The sequence below is a fragment of the Pelecanus crispus genome, chromosome 8, assembly GCF_030463565.1.
Source record: "Pelecanus crispus isolate bPelCri1 chromosome 8, bPelCri1.pri, whole genome shotgun sequence".
Lineage (NCBI taxonomy): Eukaryota > Metazoa > Chordata > Aves > Pelecaniformes > Pelecanidae > Pelecanus > Pelecanus crispus.
This window is the reverse complement of record NC_134650.1, coordinates 45,850,758-45,871,529: the sequence shown is the minus strand read 5'-3', so window position 1 is coordinate 45,871,529 and position 20,772 is coordinate 45,850,758. Positions and strand designations below refer to the sequence as shown.

Sequence of the window (20,772 nt, the reverse complement as noted above, 5' to 3'; positions counted from 1 at the left end):
AGAAGGTCTGGAGGGCTGATCCTGGAGCTGCTGGTCACTTCTGCGAGGCCACCAACTCCTGAAGTCCCTGTGGGTCTTGCCGTGGAGGTGACAGGGGATGTCAGGAGGGCTAAGCCTGGCACTTTGCTTCCAGCTGGGTGGGAGAAGCTTTTCTTTGGGTCCTCTGTGAAGTCACTCAGCGATTTTTTGGTTAAAAATGATTTGAGGTCCCCAGCAAGGGTGGCTTGACTTCACCCTGGTCCTTCCACGCATTGGTCCTTTGTCCGAGAGGATTGGTTGTGCAGCCCCCATCCCTCCGGTGACTGTGGGTGCTGCCTGGAATCAGCGCCTGCTCCCAAAATAGGCAGTGCCCGGGGCTGCTGTCCCCTCTGGGGCAGATGTTTGTGCCAAGACCAGCTGGGGACGGCGCTTGGCTCCTGTCTCCTGCAGACACTAAGGGGTGTCTGCCCCGGTATGGCCTGTCCCAGTGTCACTTGCTCAGGTGACAGCACAACTGGGTGCTTTAATGTCTGTCTGTCTGCTTTCTGTGTGACTTATCCTGCAGCAAAAAAAAAAAGAGTAAGCAGAGCACTAAGTCAGCCTGTTTCTGTGAGCAGAGCTTTGATTCATAGTGCTGGAGGAAGAATTTGTAGTAATTAAGAGGAAATCACCTTGAGTTTTTTCATTATAAAAGAAGCATGGGGGCATTTTAATGTACAGATGTTGGCACGTGGGACTCGCAGAGCTGCTGAAAGCTGCTTGTCTCCACAGGCAGTGTCACTACCAGCTGTGCACATGGCAAAACAGAGCATGGCACAATCCCTTGTACCCCAGTTGTGGTGGGATGGTGCTGGGGGAGCTAACGGGGCTTGGACCTCTCGTTCCATCCAGGATGTGTGACCGCAATGGTGGGCGACGGCTCCGGCAGTGGCTGATCGAGCAGATTGACAGCGAGCTGTACCCTGGGCTCATCTGGGAGAATGAGGAAAAAACCATGTTCCGCATCCCGTGGAAACACGCCGGGAAGCAGGACTACAACCAGGAGGTGGATGCCTCCATTTTCAAGGTAGGGACAGATGGTTAATACCTTTCCTCCATGGCTTCTGGGCTCGGTGATGCTGTTTTCTTCTTTGCTGACAGTCCCGCTGGTGGGAGGTGTCCATGCTGTCAGTGGATTTTGCATCTCTAACCCCTGCAGGAGATGCTTCACCCCACAGTTGGGCTCCCAGGCTCTTTTGGGGGTATTTGTTCCTCTTTGCCAAATGCTGGTGCCAGGTTTAGGTTTGTTTTCAGCATGTTTGAATCCCAGTCTGACATGAGAAGGAGCTTGATGGGTTCCTTTTGACCTGCTCTAAACTTCTTATCAGGCTGTTCTTGATAAAGGGCTGGATTTGCCAAAGAAAAAAAAAAAACACAAAGGACTTCGCAGGAGGGAAGGAAGTTTTGGATTTCACTGAAGGGGGGGGATTTCCAGTTTTGGGGAAAAACTGGAAAATTCCATCCCAAACCAAAAAAGGTCAGGCTCTTCCCCAGGAATTCCCTTCCTTCTACCCCTGCTTCCAAATATCTGTCCTGGTAAGAGTTCACTTTCAGGGCGGTGACAGCTGGTTAGCGGCTGGTTTGGGAGCACTGAGTTATGAGGATGGCATTGAATTCAGCCATCTGAAAATATATAAGTATCTGTGAAATATGTATATTTAAAAATATGTATCTTGCAGTCTCTATTATATATATTATTACAATCTCCCTTCAGTGGTAAAACGTATTCTCCCACCAAAAGCACAAATGAGGTTCTGATCTTAAAAAGAAACCAGCTTTTGCTTATTAGTCAGAATGAGGCTTACTTTAATATTTTTTTTTTCACTGAGGTGTTACTAGGTCATTAGGAACACCACTGCTTCAGCAGTGATTCCTTGCATCCCCAGCAGCTCCTGACCTGCCAGTGCAGAGACGAAGCCACACACTATGATCTTGACCTCTGCCTTTTTTTTTTTTTTTTTAAAACCTGGGTGCTGCAGCCCTTCCTGCACCTGGGTGCATCACTGGGGCAGGTGATGCTGCTCTGTACCCAGATACCCATCCCCATGTGCAGCAGCTGTGCACGTGGTCTGCAGTCTAGGAGCGAAACAGCAAATACACATGGGATGGTTGAGAGGGTGCAAGGGGCAGAGAGGCGGGGAGAGCAAAATGTTCTCTGCAGCCCCAGCTCCTTTGCCCTGGGGGTTGAGGAGATTTGCAGAGCTCACGTGGAGGATTTTTTTTTGTTGCTTTATTTTAGGCCTGGGCTGTCTTCAAAGGCAAGTTCAAAGAAGGTGACAAAGCGGAGCCGGCCACGTGGAAGACGCGACTGCGCTGCGCCTTGAACAAGAGCCCTGACTTTGAGGAGGTGACAGACAGGTCCCAGCTGGACATCTCCGAGCCCTACAAGGTCTACAGGATCGTGCCAGAGGAGGAACAGAAATGTGAGTGCCCCAATAAGGGACTGACCCCTGGGTGCAGGTCAGTCCTGCAAGTAACCACAGGCTTGTGCCACTGACCTACATCTGAGCAGGGCTTCATGGCCAGACGCTGCTCTTGTACCGTGATGCTTTGCAGAAGATGTCCCCCGTGTCACTGTGGTGGCAGGGAGGGGAGGAGGAAGGACAGGCTTGCTTTCCACTGCCCTGAAACAGCTGCTTAGGAAGTAGGGGATAACTGCAGCATTGCATGACCTTCCATCCCATAATGAAGTTGTAGGGGCCAATCCAAAATCCTTTCCCCACTTGGGGGGGTACATGAGCCCCAACCCCTTGTCCTCCCAACATCCGCCCTGGACGGATGGCAGGGAGCTGCAATAAATCCCTTCTCTTGCCAGCAGTGATTAGAGTAGCAGTAATTTAACAGAGAGCAGTTGCTGCTGCGATGTCCGGTGCGGCGCAGGTCGTGCTAAGTATATCTCTATTTGTGGTTAGGCATGTGTGCGCTTTTTCCTTTTTTCTTTTAAGTAAAAAAACTTGCAAAAAAAAAAACCAAAAACCCTTGCTGTCAGGAAATCTGCCTTTAGCATCTCGGTCTCCTCCAGCCGTGTTCACACGGGGGGCGCGCCGCTGCTATGCAAATGGCACTGCAGGTTCCCACCGGCAGCATGACTGTGCTCGGGGCGGCTGGCGGAAAAAGGAGAAGCAGCAGCAGCAGTCTCTGGGGTGCTCAGAAGAAAAACCAAACCTCTGCTCTAGTTCTGTCTCTGCTACCGGCCGGATTTTTGATTTGCCTTGTTGCTGGTTACTGTCCACTGGGGCAATGGGTTGCAAACTGGTTTTTAGTCCTGAAAAGCAGCTCTGGGTGGAGCTGGAGGGGGCTGCAAGCCCCCCTGAGGTGCTGTTACATGACTCTGCTGTGCTGTGGTTCTCGGTTTCATAACTTTCACAGGGTGAAGGGTTTCTAAAACCCAGCGGCGAGATGAGCCACAGTAGGGGGGTGGGTGTGCTCACTGCATCCCGGCCTCTCCTTCCAGGCAAAGCAGTCATTGCCAACGGGAGCAGCCTGAATGACGTCACGGAGATGGACTGCAGTTCCTCTGCAATCGATGACCTCATTAAAGAGGTAAGCCCTCACTGTGGCTGCAGGTCGCCTTGCCTAGAGGTGGACAGATGGCAGACAGTTGCCTGATAAAGCGTTGCCTTCCTAAAATTCAATCTGCAAAGCTTTGGGAACCAGCCTGGCGAGCGAGGCTGGGTTTCGCAGCTCATTCATGTGTGCCAGCGCCAGGACACGTTGCTGATGAATGGCTCGCACTTTTGATTTGCATCCCGGCGGGCGAGACCTTCGTTGGGGCAGGGAGGCTGTTTCGCAGCTCTCTTCTCCTTCTTGACTGTGTCACCTTGAGCTGCTTCTGCTCAGTAGCTCTTGAGGGTGTTATTTGAGTGTGCGGGCTGGGGAATGCCAAACTTGCTTTTTCTAACCAAAAAAGTTCACTGGCATCCTGTTGGCACTGCCCTTTGGGCCCTCTCGGAGCACTGCGAGTGTCTCTGTGCAGGGCAGGCGCCGCCCAAGGCATCAAACCCGCCCTGACCTCGGTGTCTGCTCTCGCACAGCCCCCCTGTGTAGATGAATACCTGGGGATCATCAAGAGAAGCCCCTCGCCCCCCCAGGAGACCTGCAGAAACCCCCTGATACCCGACTGGTGGGTGCAGCAGCCCAGCCCCAGTAAGTAGCCGACGGTGTGTGCAGTGTTTAATGGGACCGAGCTTTTTGTTTGGGCAGAAAAAACTTACTGTACAGCAATGGATAATGGCCAACAGCTGTATCTTTATCTTCCTTATTAAGAATGCTTAAAGTACTAATTATGAACACTGTCGTTGGTAGCAGGCACCCAAGAGTGTGCATTGCACAAGATTAAATCCACCTGGGAGCATTTGCTGGCATCTCCTGTGTGGGAGCTGGGAAGCCTGATGTGCCTGGGAGAGAAAACTGGGGGGGCTGGTGGAGGGGAGAGGTGGGGATCAGGGTTTGGGAGCTGGGCATGCAGGCATAACTTGGCTTTTTCTGCCCACAGCGTTGCCCTTGATGAACGGATACTCTGGCTACGAGCAGCATCATTCGGGTAAGGAGCTCCCCTGCTCAGTTGTGGGCTGTGGCCATCAAAAGCCTCTCTGGGGCTCGGTCTCGCGTGTCCGCTGGCAGAAGGCAGCTCTGACTCTGCTCTCTGCCTTGTGGGAGGCTTCGCTCTGGTTTGGGAGGTCCTGTGCCCTCCTGAGTATCCACAGGGTTTGCACGCTGAGCAGGGACGCATTCTGCCTGTTGGCCATGACCACAGGACCTGGCACGGGGGGCTGCCCTGGGATGCTGGGACCAGCTGTGCCTTTAGTGTGGGGAGATCTGCCCACAGCGAGGGAAGTGTGGAGCAAAGGCAGGAGGAAGGGGCTCAGTACTGGGAGTTCTCACTCACTGGTCAGCGCCGCTACCGGGCTGAGTGCTGGAGATGCTCCTCTAGCAAGTAGGAGGTCTCCTCCAGCAAGTGAGACTTGCTCCCAGGAAATTTTGCTGCTCTTGTGGAGTTTGGGCATTGCAGTGAAGAGCAGGCAGGATTTGTCTTCTCTTGATGGGTGGTGTATGTGGGAGGACAAGAGGAAATGGGCTCAAGCTGTGCCAGGGGAGGTTTAGGTTGGATATTAGGAAAAATTTCTTCATAGAAAGGGTAGTCAAGCATTGGAACAGGCTGCCCAGAGAGGTGGTGGAGTCGCCATCCTTGGAAGCGTTCAAAAAAACGGGTGGAGGTGGCACTTTGGGACATGGTTGAATCTAGTCTACCCTTAATTGGTTTAGTGTGGACTTGGTAATGTTAGGTTAATGGTTGGACTGGATGATCTTAAAGGTCTTTTCCAACCTAAACGATTTCATGATTCTATTCTATGATTCTGTCCCCTCCCAGGTTACTCCCAGATGGTGATCAGCTTCTTCTACGGTGGGAGGCTGGTGGGCCACATCACCACCACGTGCACTGAGGGCTGCCGGATCTCGCTCAGCCAGCCCTCCAGCCACGGTGAGAAGCTGTATGCCCCAGATGCCCTGGAGCATGTGCAGTTCCCCTCAGCCGATGCCATCCAGAATGACCGCCAGAAGCAGATCACCAGGAAGCTCTTTGGGCACCTGGAGAGGGGTGTCCTGCTGCACAGCAACAAGCAGGGCATCTTCATCAAGAGGCTGTGCCAGGGCAGGGTCTTTTGGAGCGGGAACACCATGGTTTACAAGGACAGGCCCAACAAACTGGACCGGGATGAGGTGGTGAAGATATTTGACACCAACTTGTTCTTCAGAGGTTTGTAGCAGTATTTCCCTCTCTCTTCATCCATTTGGTGGGGTTGAAAGGGTGGAGCCCTTGGCCTTGGAGCACTTTGGAGTCATCATTCTCCATCCCTGATGGGTTACCCAAGTGCTCTGGATGAGTAGCTAATGCTACCAGATCTAGGAGGGAACAATTTGGGGTCTTGTGTCACTAGCAAACTCCTCCTGGTTGGAGACTTTGGACAGCAAAGCTGGCTTCTCTTGAGCCCACAGCTTTCTTCTGGGGCAGGGTGCTTGGTCCTGAAGCTGTGTAGCAAAGGCTGGCAGCTTCCAACTGTTCTCCTCTCCTTGCAGAGCTGCAGCAGTTTTACAACAACCAGGGCCGCTTCCCAGACAGCAGAATCACGCTGTGTTTCGGAGAGGAGTTCCCGGATGCCGTGCCCCTGCGGTGTAAGCTTATCCTTGTCCAGGTACGGAGGGCTGCCCTTTGGAGCAATGCTGCTGCATTTCCCCCCTTGTCTGGACCATCTTGCCCTCTTTTTCCTTCCACAAGCAGGGATCTAGCTTCAACCCCTGGAGCTACAGACCATTGGGGTGCCTGAATCGGTTGGGTGGCAGGTGTGGCATGAGTGTCAGCTTATCCACAACCTCCCGAGAGGTGCTTGGGCTGTTGCTTGGCAGAGACTCCTTGATCTGGGTAGATCATGTTTGCAAACAAAGCTCCCAAATGGCAAAATCTTTCCTAAACTGCTAGGAAATCTGTTCTCTTCCTCCTGTTCCCTGCCTCTTGGCACTGGGACTTCTGCCCTCTCCTGTGGGGCATGAGGGAATAAATCCCTGGAATGGTTGAGTTAAGGGACAGCCTCAAGCCGAGCAGCCAACAGATGTGGTGAACAACTGCAGTGGACAGCAGCAGGGCTGGGAAACTCTTGGGAGGGCAAAGGAGGGGTTGGGATGAGAGGGACAGTACCTGTGGCTCTGGCCAGAAGCTTTTCCCTGGAGAAGCTGAAGCAATTCTGGGATCTCAAAGCCCTGGGGCAATGCATAGGGTGTTTCTGGAGCCTGCACCCAGTGTGGGACCCCCTTGAGCCAACAAGGCTGTGGCAGCAGGGACATGGCATGGAGGGTACAGGGAGGGTGTTGCATCCACCCTTGAGCAAGCAGAGACACACACACACCCCCCCAAGTCTGTGAGGTCCTGGAGGGGATTTTATAAGTTGAGACTGGTCCTATGCCTCCCTGCACAACTTTATGACCTGGCCACCTCTTCTTGTCTTGGTTGTCTGCACCAGAGGATCACTCTGCAGGTGCTGGGACATCTCCCAGCCTGTCCTCAGCTCTATAGTTCTGCTGGAAGAGGAGCTCTTGTGACTGCTTCTTTTCTCCTAGAGGTGCTTTGCCAAGGTGGCTTGTGGAGTTGGACCTGTTGGCCTGGCTGGCCCTGGCCACCTGGGTCTGTTGGGCACAACTGCTCTGCAGTGTCTCTCCCACCCCATACCCTGCTGCCTGGGCTGGTGGGGCTGGATGGCAGCAGTGGGAGCTGCCCAAAGAGGTTCCTCTTCTTTCAGTGTCTTCATGACTCTTCTTCTTGCATAGGTGGAGCAGCTGTGTGTCAGGCAGTTGGTGGAGGAGGCTGGGAAGACCTGCAGCAGCACCATGCTCCCCATAGCTGATGAGACACAGCACGACCAGGTGTACAGGATCTTCCAGGACATCTGTGCGACGCATCAGCGGCCGCTCTTCAGAGAAAACCAACAGATTGCTGTTTGAGCCTCCTCCGCAGACATAGCGTGGTGGTTTGGGTTGATCTGGACCCAGTTTGGTCCCGTTAGTGCTTCAATTCCCACTTTGGAAAGTTGTTTTTTTGTTCTTTGCTGTTTCCAGTCCAGAGTCTGTATAAATACAGCAGTAAAAATTGCCAGGAGAAAGTAGGTTGGATGCTCAGTGCCTGTCCTGCAGACACTTTACTGATTAAAAATGACTTTTGTACCAAGCAGGGTAGTCCCGGTACCATTGTCTGTAGCTCATGGCAGGGGGAGGAGGGAGCATCTGAGCTGTGAGGGAAGGTCACGGCTGGGAGTGCTTTGTGTTGCCTTTGTTAATGGCCAGTCAAGCAGAATCAAAAATCAACAGATGTAACAACCTGCCCCAGTGGTCTGCAGCTCAGACCTTCCAGAAAGGTCTGAGAAAGCAATTCCAGAACGCAATTCTTTCCAGAAATCAGTGGGGCTCCCCCCCCGCCCCCTCCCAAGTCCTGCTGATGAAGGCTAGGGTATGCCTTCCAAGGAGAACCTTCTCAAATTCCTCTTTATTTTTGCTATAAGGTTTATATGTCTACCAAAGTATTTTGGAACTTGGACTACAATGCAGAGATTATGTATGTAAATGTTGAATATAAGAATTTAGGAATCTTAATTTTTCCTAACTAGAGACAGAGTTTATATAAATATATAATATCTTTAATTTTAAAGATTGCAGCATAGTGTGAATAGGTTAGCTTCACCCTCCCAAATGTATCTGGTCTCTCCCAAGCGTGACCAGGCAGCGGCATCCATGTGTAAATCCTCATTAACGCGCTTTGTGTGTGCAGGCAGCACCGGGGAGCTGCTTGGGCATGGGGCTTGTGCCTTGCAGCTGACACAAACCAGGACCACACATGTGTGCGTGCTACTAAGCTGCCTATTTATTTTATGCCTGAGGTTTATTACATTTTTTTGTATTTTTTTTCTATCTTAATGCAATTAAAGTGCTATATTTTTTATTTCTCTTGCAATGTGGTTTTTGGTTGCAGTGAGTTGGGGTGTCATATCTCTGGTGGGGAGAGCCTGGGATCTGGGTCTCGCTCCTGCGGTGGGGTGTTGTGTTAAGCCTTCTCCTGTCACTTCCCTCCTGCTCTGTAACTGCCTGGTTTCACCTTGGGTGGGAGAGGAATGAGCCAAAATGCTGTAATGCGATGGAGGGAGGAAAAGGGTATTGCTCCTAGGGCCTTCATTCCGGGGAGCATGATGATCTTGGAGATCCTTTCCAACCTTAGTGATTCCTAGTTTTACTCTCATTAAAAAATAATCCAGCCACCAAGCCAGGAAACATGAAATTGCTACTCTACCCTTAACTGGTTTAGTGGTGGACTTGGTAGTGTTGGGTTAATGGTTGGACTGGATGATCTTAAAGGGCTTTTCCAACCTCAACAATTCTATGATAGGTCCCTGCCCATCTGCCACTGCACTGACCTGGGTGCCCTTAGCTCTCTGACCTGGGCTGTGATGCTCAAAGGTCATGGGATGAGGGCAGTTACTTAGGGTCCTGCTCAAAGGCGTGCTCTTGTCCTTCCCCTGTTATTGCCTGGTGGAGTCTTTTCCTACTGTCTTCTCCATCTGCCTTTCTCATGGGGTCTGGTCTAGTGAAGGTGGGTGGTGTCTGGGGAGAACCAAGGGGAAAAGGGAGCATCTGCCTTGCTCAAACAAAGTCCATATTGCAGCATTTACACCCTCACCCGCCTTCACTTCAAGCCTGTGTTTGGGGCAGCACCTCAAGAGGGTCGGGAAGTGTGTGAAGCCCATGTTTGATGTGTCACCTTGTGATCTGTGTCCTGTGAAGGACAAACTGGTGTTTGTCCACCAGCTTCTTCCCTGTAGCAGGCTCTGCCATGTGCTCGGGGTCAGCCCTGCCAAGGGATGCAGGCAGGGAAGCACCAGTCTTCATGGGGTGACCCTGGTACCCAAAGTGCTGAGGGATGTAGGCACTTGTGAAGGGGATGCTTGGAGATTGTGGCAGCTGGAGGCTGAGTCTGCTTAGGAGATGCTGAGGAGATGGTTGCAAAGTTGTCCTCCCTGCTTGGCTATCAGAGCAGATCAATCCTTGTTTTGCTGCTCTCCCTTTTTCAACTAATGATAGCGACCTTCCCAAGCATGAGTGTGTGGTCAGGGCACAGTTAAGATGTGAGGACACTGACCTGGGCTAAGTTGACCACAGCTCACCTCTGCCAGGAGGTTGTTCTGCCTGCAGGATTGCTAGCTATTTTGGGGCGAGCAACTCAGCCTTCCCAGTGAAGCCTCCCTAAAAATAATTAAGCATTCAGCTCCCATGGGACTTGAAGCTGACCCCTGCCCCTGCATCCCTCCAGCGTAAGCAGTTACAGCCTCTGTCCCAAAAAGCAGTGGGTGCACAGCAGACAACACATAACTTATAGCACCCAAAAAGTGCTCCGAGATGGGAGACCCAGCTGAAACTTTGTGGTTATACATTAGGATTAAGGGAGGCCCTGCATCCCAAGCTATTTATGCTGTGAGCATCCCCACTCTATGGCTGAGTCGTTCTCCATGCCCTAACCGTGTTGGTGGGATGCTCATAGTCCTGCCTGCGCCCTTGTGCACATCCCTTGCAGGCATTGCAGCACGTAGCTTTGGTGCTTGTAAGCAGAGATGGCTGCAGACCAAGATTTTGGATGCACCGGGTTCCTAAGTGCAAGGAAGTCCCCAACTCCTGTAAGCTCTTATGGGATGCTCGGTCATGGAGGTGAGGATTGCACCTTGTAGGTGCACCATCAGCATTCATCCCCAGCCTTTGCCTGCTCCTCCTGAGGGCCATTGCGGTGTCCCCCGCAGGGTTTAATCCTGTCCTTTGTGGGCCCTCAGAGCGTGAGGAAGACTCACCTCCCCGTGGGTGAGGTGCCTGGTGGGGGGAGGTGGTGGGGAGGAGGTGGGAGCAAGACACCCGCTGCGGTCTGCGCTGGAACAACACGTGCCCACTTGTGAAACACATGATGGGCTGCAGGCTGGGACGCCATAAACACTGCTTGCGGTTTCCCCAGATGTCCTGGTGCAAGTCCTTCCTCAGAAACCACCATCTTGTGCTTGCCTGGAGCCACCTGCTACGTATTCAGGGCTCTTTCAATTTCCACCCCAAGACCGCGGAAGAGCAGTGGGGAGCAGAGGTACCTTTTGTTGGACCCGGCTGCACTGTTTATTTTTAGTGTTACCGTTGTACCTCAGAGCCCAGAGCTTGGTTTGGGACCATGCTGCGCCTCGCTCCATAAAACCAGCAGCACGGCTCCTGTCCTGAACAGCTTCCAAGTCATGTTCCAGAGGGGACAACTGGTGGGTGTGGAGGGACTGGGAAGGAAACTGTGGGAGAGGGTCTTATGGCAGAGGTGGGACGCAAGAAGGATAATGCGGTGGGGTGCGTGACTGCGGGCAGGTGTCCCCTTTTTGCTCAGGGCTCAGGTAGGACTTGCAGTTGGGTTTGTGCCTAATGCCTGGCCCAAGCTGGACCTCCCCAGCTCTGTCCCACCCCCAAAATCCAACATGAGAGAAGCCTCCCAGGCTGATGCTCACTCACAGAAAAAAGACCAGATGTTCCAGTAGACGGCAGCAGGTTTCAAGGTAACTACTAATTGCACTAAGGTATGCTCTGGCCCAGACTCACGGTGGCCTTTGTAAAAGCCAGGAGGAATTTCTGCACATCTCATATTTTTCCTGCAAACCTCTTGGTCAGGTAGGCAGGGCACTGCCATCCCCACTGTCCTGGCTGGGGACCAGGTGCTGGTGGTGTCCAGGAGCACCCTGACCTGGAGGCAATGCCTGCGTCTCGTCCCCCTGTCCCTGCACCTTGCCTGGCCCCCGACAGCTCCGGTGAGCTGCTCGGTGCAGCTGCGCCGAATCTTAGTGGTTTTGGGCGACCGGGGACTCAAATACTTTCGTTGGTTTCTGTTCACTTGGGTTTTTCTCTATGGTGTCACTGAAGTGAAACCTCAGCGCCTGGTGTTGGCTCTTCTTTGTCAATGGCTCATCTGTTGGCAAGTCCCAACAGTGGCCCACGTCTTCAGCTGAGGGTCCCGTCCCCAAATCCTGGGGATGCAGTACCTACCCACTGCATATAGCATCTGTGGCACAGGCTGCGTTCACTCCAATGAATGATCCTCACTGGTGTAGCAGGACTGTGGGTAGCATGACTGAGAAGCTCAAAGCCTGTCCTCCCCAAGATACTTGCTGCTTGTCCAAATGGGGTTTCCTACACCTCGAGTATGTGTTTGAGTTGGAGCATTAATTCCATCAAACTCCCACCTGATGTGGAAATATTTCCTTGCTTCCTGGGAAGGCCAACCCTGGTACCAGGTCCTGCTGCTCCTCCAGAGAGGGCTGCAATCCCTGTGGACATGGGAAGGTGCTTTCTGGGAGATGCTCATGCTAAACTCCTGCCTTCAAGAGTGGAAGGACAGAGCAAGTGTTTCACATGAGAAAGGGAGAGTAGCTTGGTTTCCATGGAGGAAGACTGACCTTTCCTTGCAGGAGATAGATGGTTCTCCTCAGGCGTGTTTGGGAAGCAGCAGCATGCTTACCCAATCCTCGTATCGACCAGGGCAGACAATGTGGGTGAATTTTCTATCGACCCCTTCTCTGAGGTCTTCCAGCATAAAGACATCTACTCCATGGTGTACACTGGAGAACTTTGATTTCTGGGTGCTGCAAAGGACTTGATAAACACAGCAGCCCCACTTGATGTTTTGCTAATGGACATGGGGTGTTATTTGGGTTCAAAGCCAACCTTACTCTTGAGATTTGTCATGGCTGGAAGGCAGGTGTGCCACTGGGAAGCATTTTCCTTGGGAGAAAATGAGCCTGGTTATATCTTGCAGTGTTATCAGTCTTGTTCCGTAATGTGCTTTGGTAGTTCCCCATGACGTGCCCTTCAACAAATGCAAAAAGGACCACTGCATGTGGCGTCGGGAGCAGAATTCAGTGTCTGTGAGGACAACCAGCTTCTACCCATCCCTCCTACACTCTTGAAATACAGTGTGAGGAGTTACCTGGTGACGAATCTCCTGCATGGAGAACAGGCTTGCTGGACTGAGGAGAAGGAAAGTGAGGTTTGGATCCAGAGCTCCCGTCAAGCTAAAGCTCCTGAGATTTAGCCCATCTCAACCTGGAGAAACAGGAAAAGCTCTGCAGCCATCTCCATCCAGTTCTGGAAGCCAAGTGCTCTGTGCAGAGAGATGACCACAACTCAATCGCAGGTCCCAGCTCACAGTTGAACTGCTTGGGAATACAACATAAACCAGCTACAGCTGCTTCCTCCAACCTGCTGCTGCTTGCCATGGGCCCCCACTGGCTCCTATAGGCGTTAGAAAACAAACAGTCACTTTTTATTTCTAGACACCAGGGTTTCCAACTGGCTTGATTGCTCAATGCCCCATTTCAGCACAGCAGCCTGTCCACGACGAGCATCTCTGGGCTCTTCCTGCGAGCATGTTGTAATATGGGAAGCACCCTCCTTTGCATGGTCACCAGCGGCAGAATATCTCCTCCTTGCCCTCAGGAAGGCAGAGGAGCTGCATGGGGGCTTGTACCTCCCTCTCCAAGGGGTCTGTAGCCCCTTGGCTGGTCTTAACACCAAGGACACCTCAGTGATGCCCTGTGAAGGAAGCCTGCCAGAACAACCCACCTAGAGCTGTCTTTGGTGGAGCTCAAAGGACTTATACCCTTGTTTGAGGTGTGACTGCTCAGTGCTCAGACTGGCGTTATCTGGCACTTCCAACTCATGCTTGCTTTGGCTGGTCACCCGGTGTGGCTGGTGAGACTTGGTTCATGCATCAAGCCACACTTCCCTTAAAGTCAGACCTGTGCAGGGAATGGGAGGGGAGGGATGGTCTGAAGGCATCTCATCAGCTCTGGGCATCTCAGCTCCGTCAGGGGTGGCCAAGAAGAAGGGAGAGGAGGCTGGAGGTGCAGGATCTGAGGCTGGGGAGGCAGCCAGCCTGCCGATTTCCTCAAGCTAGACTTGGCTGCAGAAAGGTCTCACGCAGACAAAAGGAGATCCCAAACTCCAGCAAGCATGACAGCCACTTATTTTTCTGAATCCAGTTTTGACAGATGACCTCTTCCTCCTGTAACACCAGATACAAGGTCATGAAAACAGGCTCCACCCAAGCCACAGCTGCAAAAATACACAGGGACAAAAAGAAATACGGCAATACTTGTTTTGTTTTGTCAGACCTTTGGGTTTATTGTGAGAGCAAGTCTGTGAAACCAAGGTCCAGGCTGAAATCTCCTCCCTTCCCCCTGAGTTTGCATGCACCTAGATATTGTGTCCTGCTCTGAGCCTATTTTTGGTGCATGCGATTTCCTTGCAATAACACAAACAACCTGATGCATCGAAGTGACTGGAACCATAAAACCAGTCAGATACAGCTTTTTGTGTGCATCATAAGCCACCCAGATACCAGGTAACCTCAGCCTCTGCTGCTCTTCAGAAGAGTAACATGGAAGAACGTCGGACTCAGCCCTAAAACGCTCATGAAAATGGGAAGAAGCAAAAGGGTGTTTCAGGCTGTTGCACAAAGAGATCCTTGTAATGTGGCAATTAAAAAAATACTCCAAGCTGGAGAAACATTCCTTTTCCTTCTTTTTTCCCCCCAATGTGTGAGAGCGGCTGGGTGGTCAGAAGAGTTGCTCCAGTTCTCGCTGAGGGTGTAATTCACATGGCTTACATAAAGCTTCCTCAATTGTGCTGGATGTTTACAGGGAACCGCAAATGATAAAATGATTTTGAATTTTGGAGCAAGTAGGAGGTGGATTTCAATAATATCGATTGCCAGCATGCTATGGTTCCTGGTTCTTCTTCTGATGGGCTTCAGAGGGAGTTTGATTGGGGATTGCATCTACCTCTTAGCTTGGTGCTGAGCGCCAGCTCAGGAGCTGGAGTTGTAATTCAGTAATAACCTGTTTGCTCAACGAAGCCATAAAGGAAACACACGTTCCCTTGATGTAAGATGCCTCGGTGCACCAGAGCCAGGTCTCCATCCATGCCATGCTGCAGTGGCCATGTCCAGAGGCCACCAAATGTCACCTTGGTCTCTCCACGCCAGCCAAGTCACCTCTGCTGGCTAATCCAAGGATGCCCTTCTCCTCATTCAACCCTCATCTCCTCCTCCACCAAACAGCCCCATTCCCAGCCTAACCTTGCACCTTAGGGCAACGCTGTGCAAATCCACCCTGGGACCTGAAACTTCTTGAGGCTCCCGGCGAGGTTCCTACCAAAATCAGCGTTTCCCCATTTTTTGCACAGCGATGGCAGAGCAGGTCCCCATCAGCTGGGCGCTGCAGCCCCCGGGGGAGGCGTGGGGTGGGGGGACCGAGGTATGTGGAAGCAGCACGGTGGTTCGAAACAAGTGATTCCCTTGCCTGGATCTTTCTGTTCTGTATTTCTCTTGAGAAGTAACCACTTCTCCCCGAGATAAATCTGGCACATGGACACATCCGCAGGGCGCAAAAGGCAGCGCATCTGCAGGTTGGTCTTCCCAGCGAGCATGGCTAGAAAATAGAGAGAAGTATCAGTCTAGGGAATGTTTTTACATCTCTGCCCCAGAAAAAATGGTCTGTTTTTATTTTAGAGGAGGGTCTGGACACGTCTTGTAAAAATCCCGAATATTTAGAATTTGCTGGTTTGCTTTGCTGCTTTTACCCAAGTTCCTGCTCTGGGGTTTTCTCTGTTTGCTCCTAAATGCTCAGCACCACTTCGACCTCCCATCCTTCCCCGGGGTGCCGATGAAGTCTGGAGGAGTCCTGCTCCACAGAAAGATGGACACAGCCTCACAGCTCTGTCTCCTGGAGCAGCAAGTTTTCAGGTGGAGAAGGAAAGGGATGACTTGATAGCACTTCATGCAAGGAAGAAAAAGGCAGTGGAAAATGTGTCCTCGTGGTGTCACCAGCAAGGGCAAGGAAAGCCTGGACGAAGGAGTCTCATGGTTGGGAAGGTGGGGAAGGTGGGCTGTGCTGTTCACCACCAAGCAGGAGATTGAAAAGATGGGGGAAAGTGAGGGATGAGGATGGATGGATGGAGGGAAAGATTCATTACTGGTGCAGTGAAGGAGGAATTGGTGGAAGGAAGTCAACAAAGAAGGGTGAATGCCTGTCGTACCAAGGCCTGCCAAAAGTCCACCCAGCCCAGGTCCTACACCCAACGTCAGTCAATTGATCTTTGGGAGAGGAAGGAGCAAGCCTGGCAGATGAATCTTGCTGTGCTGAACCCAAAAACCAGTGGCTGAGGGACAGCCTGCACCACAGGTTGTGCCTGCAGCGTGGTGGGTCATAGTCCCCAGCACAGCTCTTCTCCATGGATGTCTCTAATGCCCTTAACCCGCTCATGGCTGTGGTGGCCAACCCCTACAAAGCCATGGCCAAGAGGTGGACTATATGGAGAGAGGAGGGGAGAGGAGAGAGGGAATTATCTGCACCGGGCAGGACATGGCACGGGTTGCTCCTGGAAAAGGGGGAATGTTCTGGTTTCCTCTAGATGAGCCTGAGAGCATCACTGGCCCGCGGCGCTGCCTCGGTTCCTCTTTCCTGGCTGCAGCCGGCGACGGTGCTGAGTCTCCTTTCACGGGACTGAGACAAGGCAGGAGGCCAGCATCAGAGGAAGCATGGGGGAGAAAATGAACCTGTTGTGCCCAGCCTGTATGGCTCTGCCCTCGGGGTGGATGTGGGAAACTCTCAGTCTTTACAAGGGACTGGAAATTCTGGTATAATTATAGCCTCGCCGTGGGTTGTGAGAAACCAAGGGGCTTTACAGGTTGCCGTGCCGGGCAGTCAAAGTCACGGTATGCAACTCCCCCAGGAGAAACATCGAGCCCCAGCCGAGCCGTGGCGTGGAGCGGGGTGGGATCGGTACGAGCCCTCCAGGACAGCTATCAGCTACACCCTGGAAACCCTTTTCTCTGGCTGTGCAGCCTTTCTGCGGTGTCCTCTGATGAAATATATACTAGTGATGGCTCAGGGGACACTGGTTTTCAAGGAGGGCAACGGTTTGGGGTGTTTAGAAAAAGCACTGGTAGATGTGCTCCAGCGTGGCTGTGAATGGAGGCACCCATCTTCTCCATTTGCCCCCTTTTGGGCTTTCTGGGTGAAGCTTCTTCTCACCCCAAGGTTGAGCCACAAAGCCAAGAGATGTCATTGCAGGAGGGTTTTGAGTAGCAGGCAGGCAGGCGTCTGTCTGGGCTGCTTTGCTAGTGCCCATCCTAGCCTGGAGGTCTTTTTGCCCTGAGTCTGAAACTGCATTTCAATGTCGGGGTCTAACGCTGCAGGTTTGCAGCCCTCGGTGTGAAAGCAGGAGCGTGGAAGCAAAACCTTGTCTTGGTTTTGCCATGTTCAGAAATTATTTTGTATTTCTAGCACAGTGACAGCATCAGCGAGAGCTGCTGGAGGAAAAGGGGTTGCTGTATTCACCGCTGCATGGGCTGCTGTGTCTTTTCTGGTCCTCCCTCCTAACTTTGTCTCTCGAGTAGTTTAAACACTTAAGCACGATAGCGGAAAGCTGAGGATTTCACCCGAATTTTTATGAAGCTGATCTAGTTTATAGCAGCCTATTTCTAAAGTGAGAAATGATAGAAATGATCACTGCAGCCTAGGGAGCGTTTTTGCACAGCGACATCAACCCCAAGCGCAGGATTGACGAAAACCTTGCCTGCGCATAAAGGTTTATTTGCTGAAGGCTGAATCATTCGGGGCCGCTCGCACCGGTTATCACCTTGCGCCAACATGATTTCATTGATCTCCAAACAACCAGGAGGTATTCGGCACAAGTCGATGCATCACGACCCAGTTCTGGAGATACCGCGTGCCTTATCATCCCCAGAGGACGACTGGCAGAGGTAAGGCTGGAAATGAGCCCGGTGAATTTAATAATTCACCCTTGATTTGCGTGGCCATCATTGATGGATGCTGAGGTCTTGCCCGAGAGGTGATCTGACGTGCAGGGCAGGGCCAGATCTTAAAATAGGAGGACTGGAATGGCGTGTAACGTTTGTTTTCTCTTTTATTGGCACACTGTAAATGCTCACGTCCAGCCTGAGCCATCGGCTGGGCACGACACGATAATCCTGCCTTTCCGGGACTCGTGCCCATGGTGGCCCGAGGACCCGTCGCTTTACCCGTGACCCAAATCTGAGCTGACTTGAGCACATCTCTGGTTTTTCTTGAGATGGGAAATATTTGTAAGTTGATCATGTCTCTTTTATTCCTTACTTTTCTGCAATTTTAGCCATTTTATTATTTTTTTTGGCCAGAAGAGGAGGCTGGCGCGGTCAGAGCTGCTTTCAGCCAGACCCTCTGCCCTGTATGTTCAACCAGCTTTTCTCCGGGTGGATTTGGGACAGACCCAATTTTCCCCCAAACCAGCATCTTTCCATCACATGCGGGGGAGCCCCGTTCAGCTTCTGAGGCTGCAGGTGCAGCTATTTCAGCTGGCTCCAAAATAGCCCCTTTGCCTACAAAAGATGAGTGCTTAGGCTTTGAAAATCCACAAAGCTGCAGAAAAAAATCCCCAGCCGCTTCCCCCCTGACGCCAAGAGCTGCTCTCAGTTTTATACGCTGGCAAAACCTGGAGTTTCACTGAAACGAGCTGCAAATATGCCTCACTGCCCTGTAACCCCTGCCCTTTTTTCAGATATGTATTGTGTGCTTTTGTTACAGCCTCCTCCTGTGTCTTGACTTAAAGAAGGATTCTGGCTTAAGACCAAACTTTGAAAAGCAAATAGATAAAAATTAAACAAACGAGCTCCGGTGCACAAAAAACGTGTGCACAGAAAAGCAAAATTCACTAAATAAATATTTATTTTGCTCAACTGAAGCTCCCTAAAGAGGCAGGGAGGACTTTTTCTGCTGGGATGAGCCACATCCCTGGGATAATATCCATTCCTTCTGATGACAAACTGAGCTGTTGGTCTGAATTTGGACTTTGGCCTCTGCCGGGAATTAATTAATCTGCATCACGCTGCTCTTATCGAGATTTCAACTCTTTGGTTTCCTGCTGCGGGACGCTGAGCCTGGGGGTGCCCCTGCTTTAAAAATCAGAATTTCCTTCTGAAAAATCTGGCAGAAAAAGTGACTCGATGAGACCTAGTGACTGACAGTGACAGGGTCGGTCTCGGGCTGGCAGCCTTGGGGCTCATTTACATCTCGCTGAGCGAGAAGTCGGGCGTGAGCCGCTTTCCTGTCAGCGCCTGGCTCGACCCAAACCCCCCCGTTTGCTTTGTCTTAGCGGTGGCAGCGAGACCTCGGAGGGCAAAAAGCCTTGTGAGCTGTCAAGCCTCTTTTCCTCGTGGGTGGATTCGCTGGTGTCCAGAAATGGGCTTGGGCATGTGCTTCATCCTCCTCTTCATCACCTCTATTGTTGTATTTGCTATTTCCAGGAGGTTTGCAAGAATTGAGTGGGTTTGAGGCTGCTGAAATCAGGTCTGCAGCCTCTCCTTCATCACCTCTGTTGTTATATTTGCTATTTCCAGGAGGTTTGCAGGACTTGAGCGTTTTTGCGGCTGCTGAAATGGGGTAGAGCTGGGGCATCGAGGTCGATGCACAGACACAATTGCATGCATCCCCTGCCTTAGGAAACAGAGCTGCAAAGCCCCAGGGCTCGCTGTGCACAGACTGCTCCTCCTTCTTTCCCCAGGCTGTCACCCAGCCCGACGCCGATGCTCGCAGCTCGTACCTGTCCCACTGCTATTTCTGGCCGCTGAGCCGCCACGGGCTTCGAGGGGCTCCCGGTGTTGCGGGCGGCGTGACGGCGAGGAAGCACCTGCGAGCCCTCTGCTCAGGAAGCTGGCAGCGTCCCATGGCCCCTCTGTGCACTGGGCTCCTGCACGTGCTGTCCGCCCGCTGGGGCTCCATGGGGACCCCAAAGGGACCCCCATCTTGCTTGCTCAGCCCTGCATGCCGCCCAGAGATCTCTCTCGTCCTGACAGAGGCTGCCTGGGGCACCGCCGGCAGCAGTTCACCCTCTACCCGGTGGTAACCTCAAAAGAATTTAACAGCGATTAAGTGTCTGATGGCCATTGCCAAGTGATAAGGGCACCCTTGCCCCCCACCCCAGGGGCTCTGGGGACCTCTCCAGGACCAGCTGGGTGAATTGTCCCTGCTCAGCTGGGTACGTGAAACTCATTGGCCATGCCAAGCTGCACCTATTGCTTCTCCTCCCAGGGGAGTTAGAGAAGCTCTGAGGAGAGAGGTCAGCAGAGGGTAGCCTGGGCATCGGGGTGACAATGCATTGGCTTGCTGCAAAACTCCTTAGCGGGTGGCTCCGCGGGTCCCCAGTTTCGAGGGAGCGTTGTAGCTTGCTCCGTGCCATTGCATGTGGTGGGGACGCTAGCAAGACAATTGCATTGCACCCCAAGCAGGCTGGTTACTTAACGCTGCTGGGATTAGGGCTGCTTTTTTGTCACTGTCTCTCCCCCACCGAGGGCTGGATTGCTCAGAAGAAGAGGCAAAAATGTAGCTGGAGAGGAAATCGAGTGTTTGCAGCCTCATCCGTCTGTCTGCGTGCACAGCACCCCTGTTTGCACGGGTGAGATGGGAGGCGGAGGAGATCTTAAAAAGGGAAACTGGGTATCGTCTCCAGGACGTATCCTCCTGTCAGATGCATGCTATGAGTGATCAAAGGGTTCATGCATCTTTGTCCATCTGAAATTCAGAATGAAATGTGAAGATAACTTTCTTCTGTGATTTCTCTCCAATCTGCAGTTTTCAAACTCTGCCCGTCCCCAACAAAACTCAAAAAGGCAGCTTGCCCAAATGTTGATCTTTGGGCCTGAAGGGAATGGCAGTGCTCTGATGGAGGGAAGCTAGTATTCCAGCTGCGATGCTGCTTGCTGGGAGCACGGATTCCCTTGGCCTGACCCTGGGATGCTGCGGGTGGCTCTGTCCCATGTTCCTGCAGCCCCAGCCTCCCCGGCATGGGTGTGGGAGATGAGCTTGGGGCCAGCAGGACCCATCTATGTGCTTAATAGAGTGAGCAGTTAATGAAGGAGCTTTCTTTGCATCCCACGCTTTGCTTATCCAATAAATACTGTGCCAGACAAGCTGTAGGGCCGGGGAGGAGGTTTCTTCCTGCCATATTGAGCATGCCAGTGAATAAGAGATGTATTCCTTTTTTTGCTGCTGCTATTAATGCCATTGGACTCCTCATCCTTTTTTTTTCCCCACCATTTTTTGGTGCAGGAGGTTACAGGGTGGGCTGATGCATTAACTCTTGCTCCTGCCCGGT

The 20,772-nt window shown here is 52.2% G+C and overlaps 2 protein-coding genes across 6 annotated transcripts in view; both read left to right on the top strand.

Annotated features, from left to right (window-relative positions):
- FBXO31 (F-box protein 31) overlaps positions 1-17,028 on the top strand; it is a 313,905-nt gene extending 296,877 nt beyond the window's left edge. For all 5 annotated transcript variants that reach the window (XR_012831266.1, XR_012831265.1, XR_012831264.1 and 2 more), the window contains one exon: positions 17,018-17,028. The gene's annotated coding sequence lies outside the window, so the exon portion shown is untranslated. The remainder of the gene's footprint in view (positions 1-17,017) is intronic.
- On the top strand, positions 851-7,981 carry IRF8 (interferon regulatory factor 8). Its single transcript, XM_009486226.2, has 8 exons — positions 851-1,045; positions 2,258-2,441; positions 3,473-3,561; positions 4,053-4,164; positions 4,514-4,561; positions 5,390-5,776; positions 6,097-6,212; positions 7,339-7,981. Exons 1-8 carry the CDS (start codon positions 872-874, stop codon positions 7,510-7,512), a joined length of 1,284 nt encoding a protein of 427 aa, XP_009484501.1. The 5' UTR covers positions 851-871; the 3' UTR covers positions 7,513-7,981.
- Positions 17,029-20,772: the final 3,744 nt, after the last annotated feature.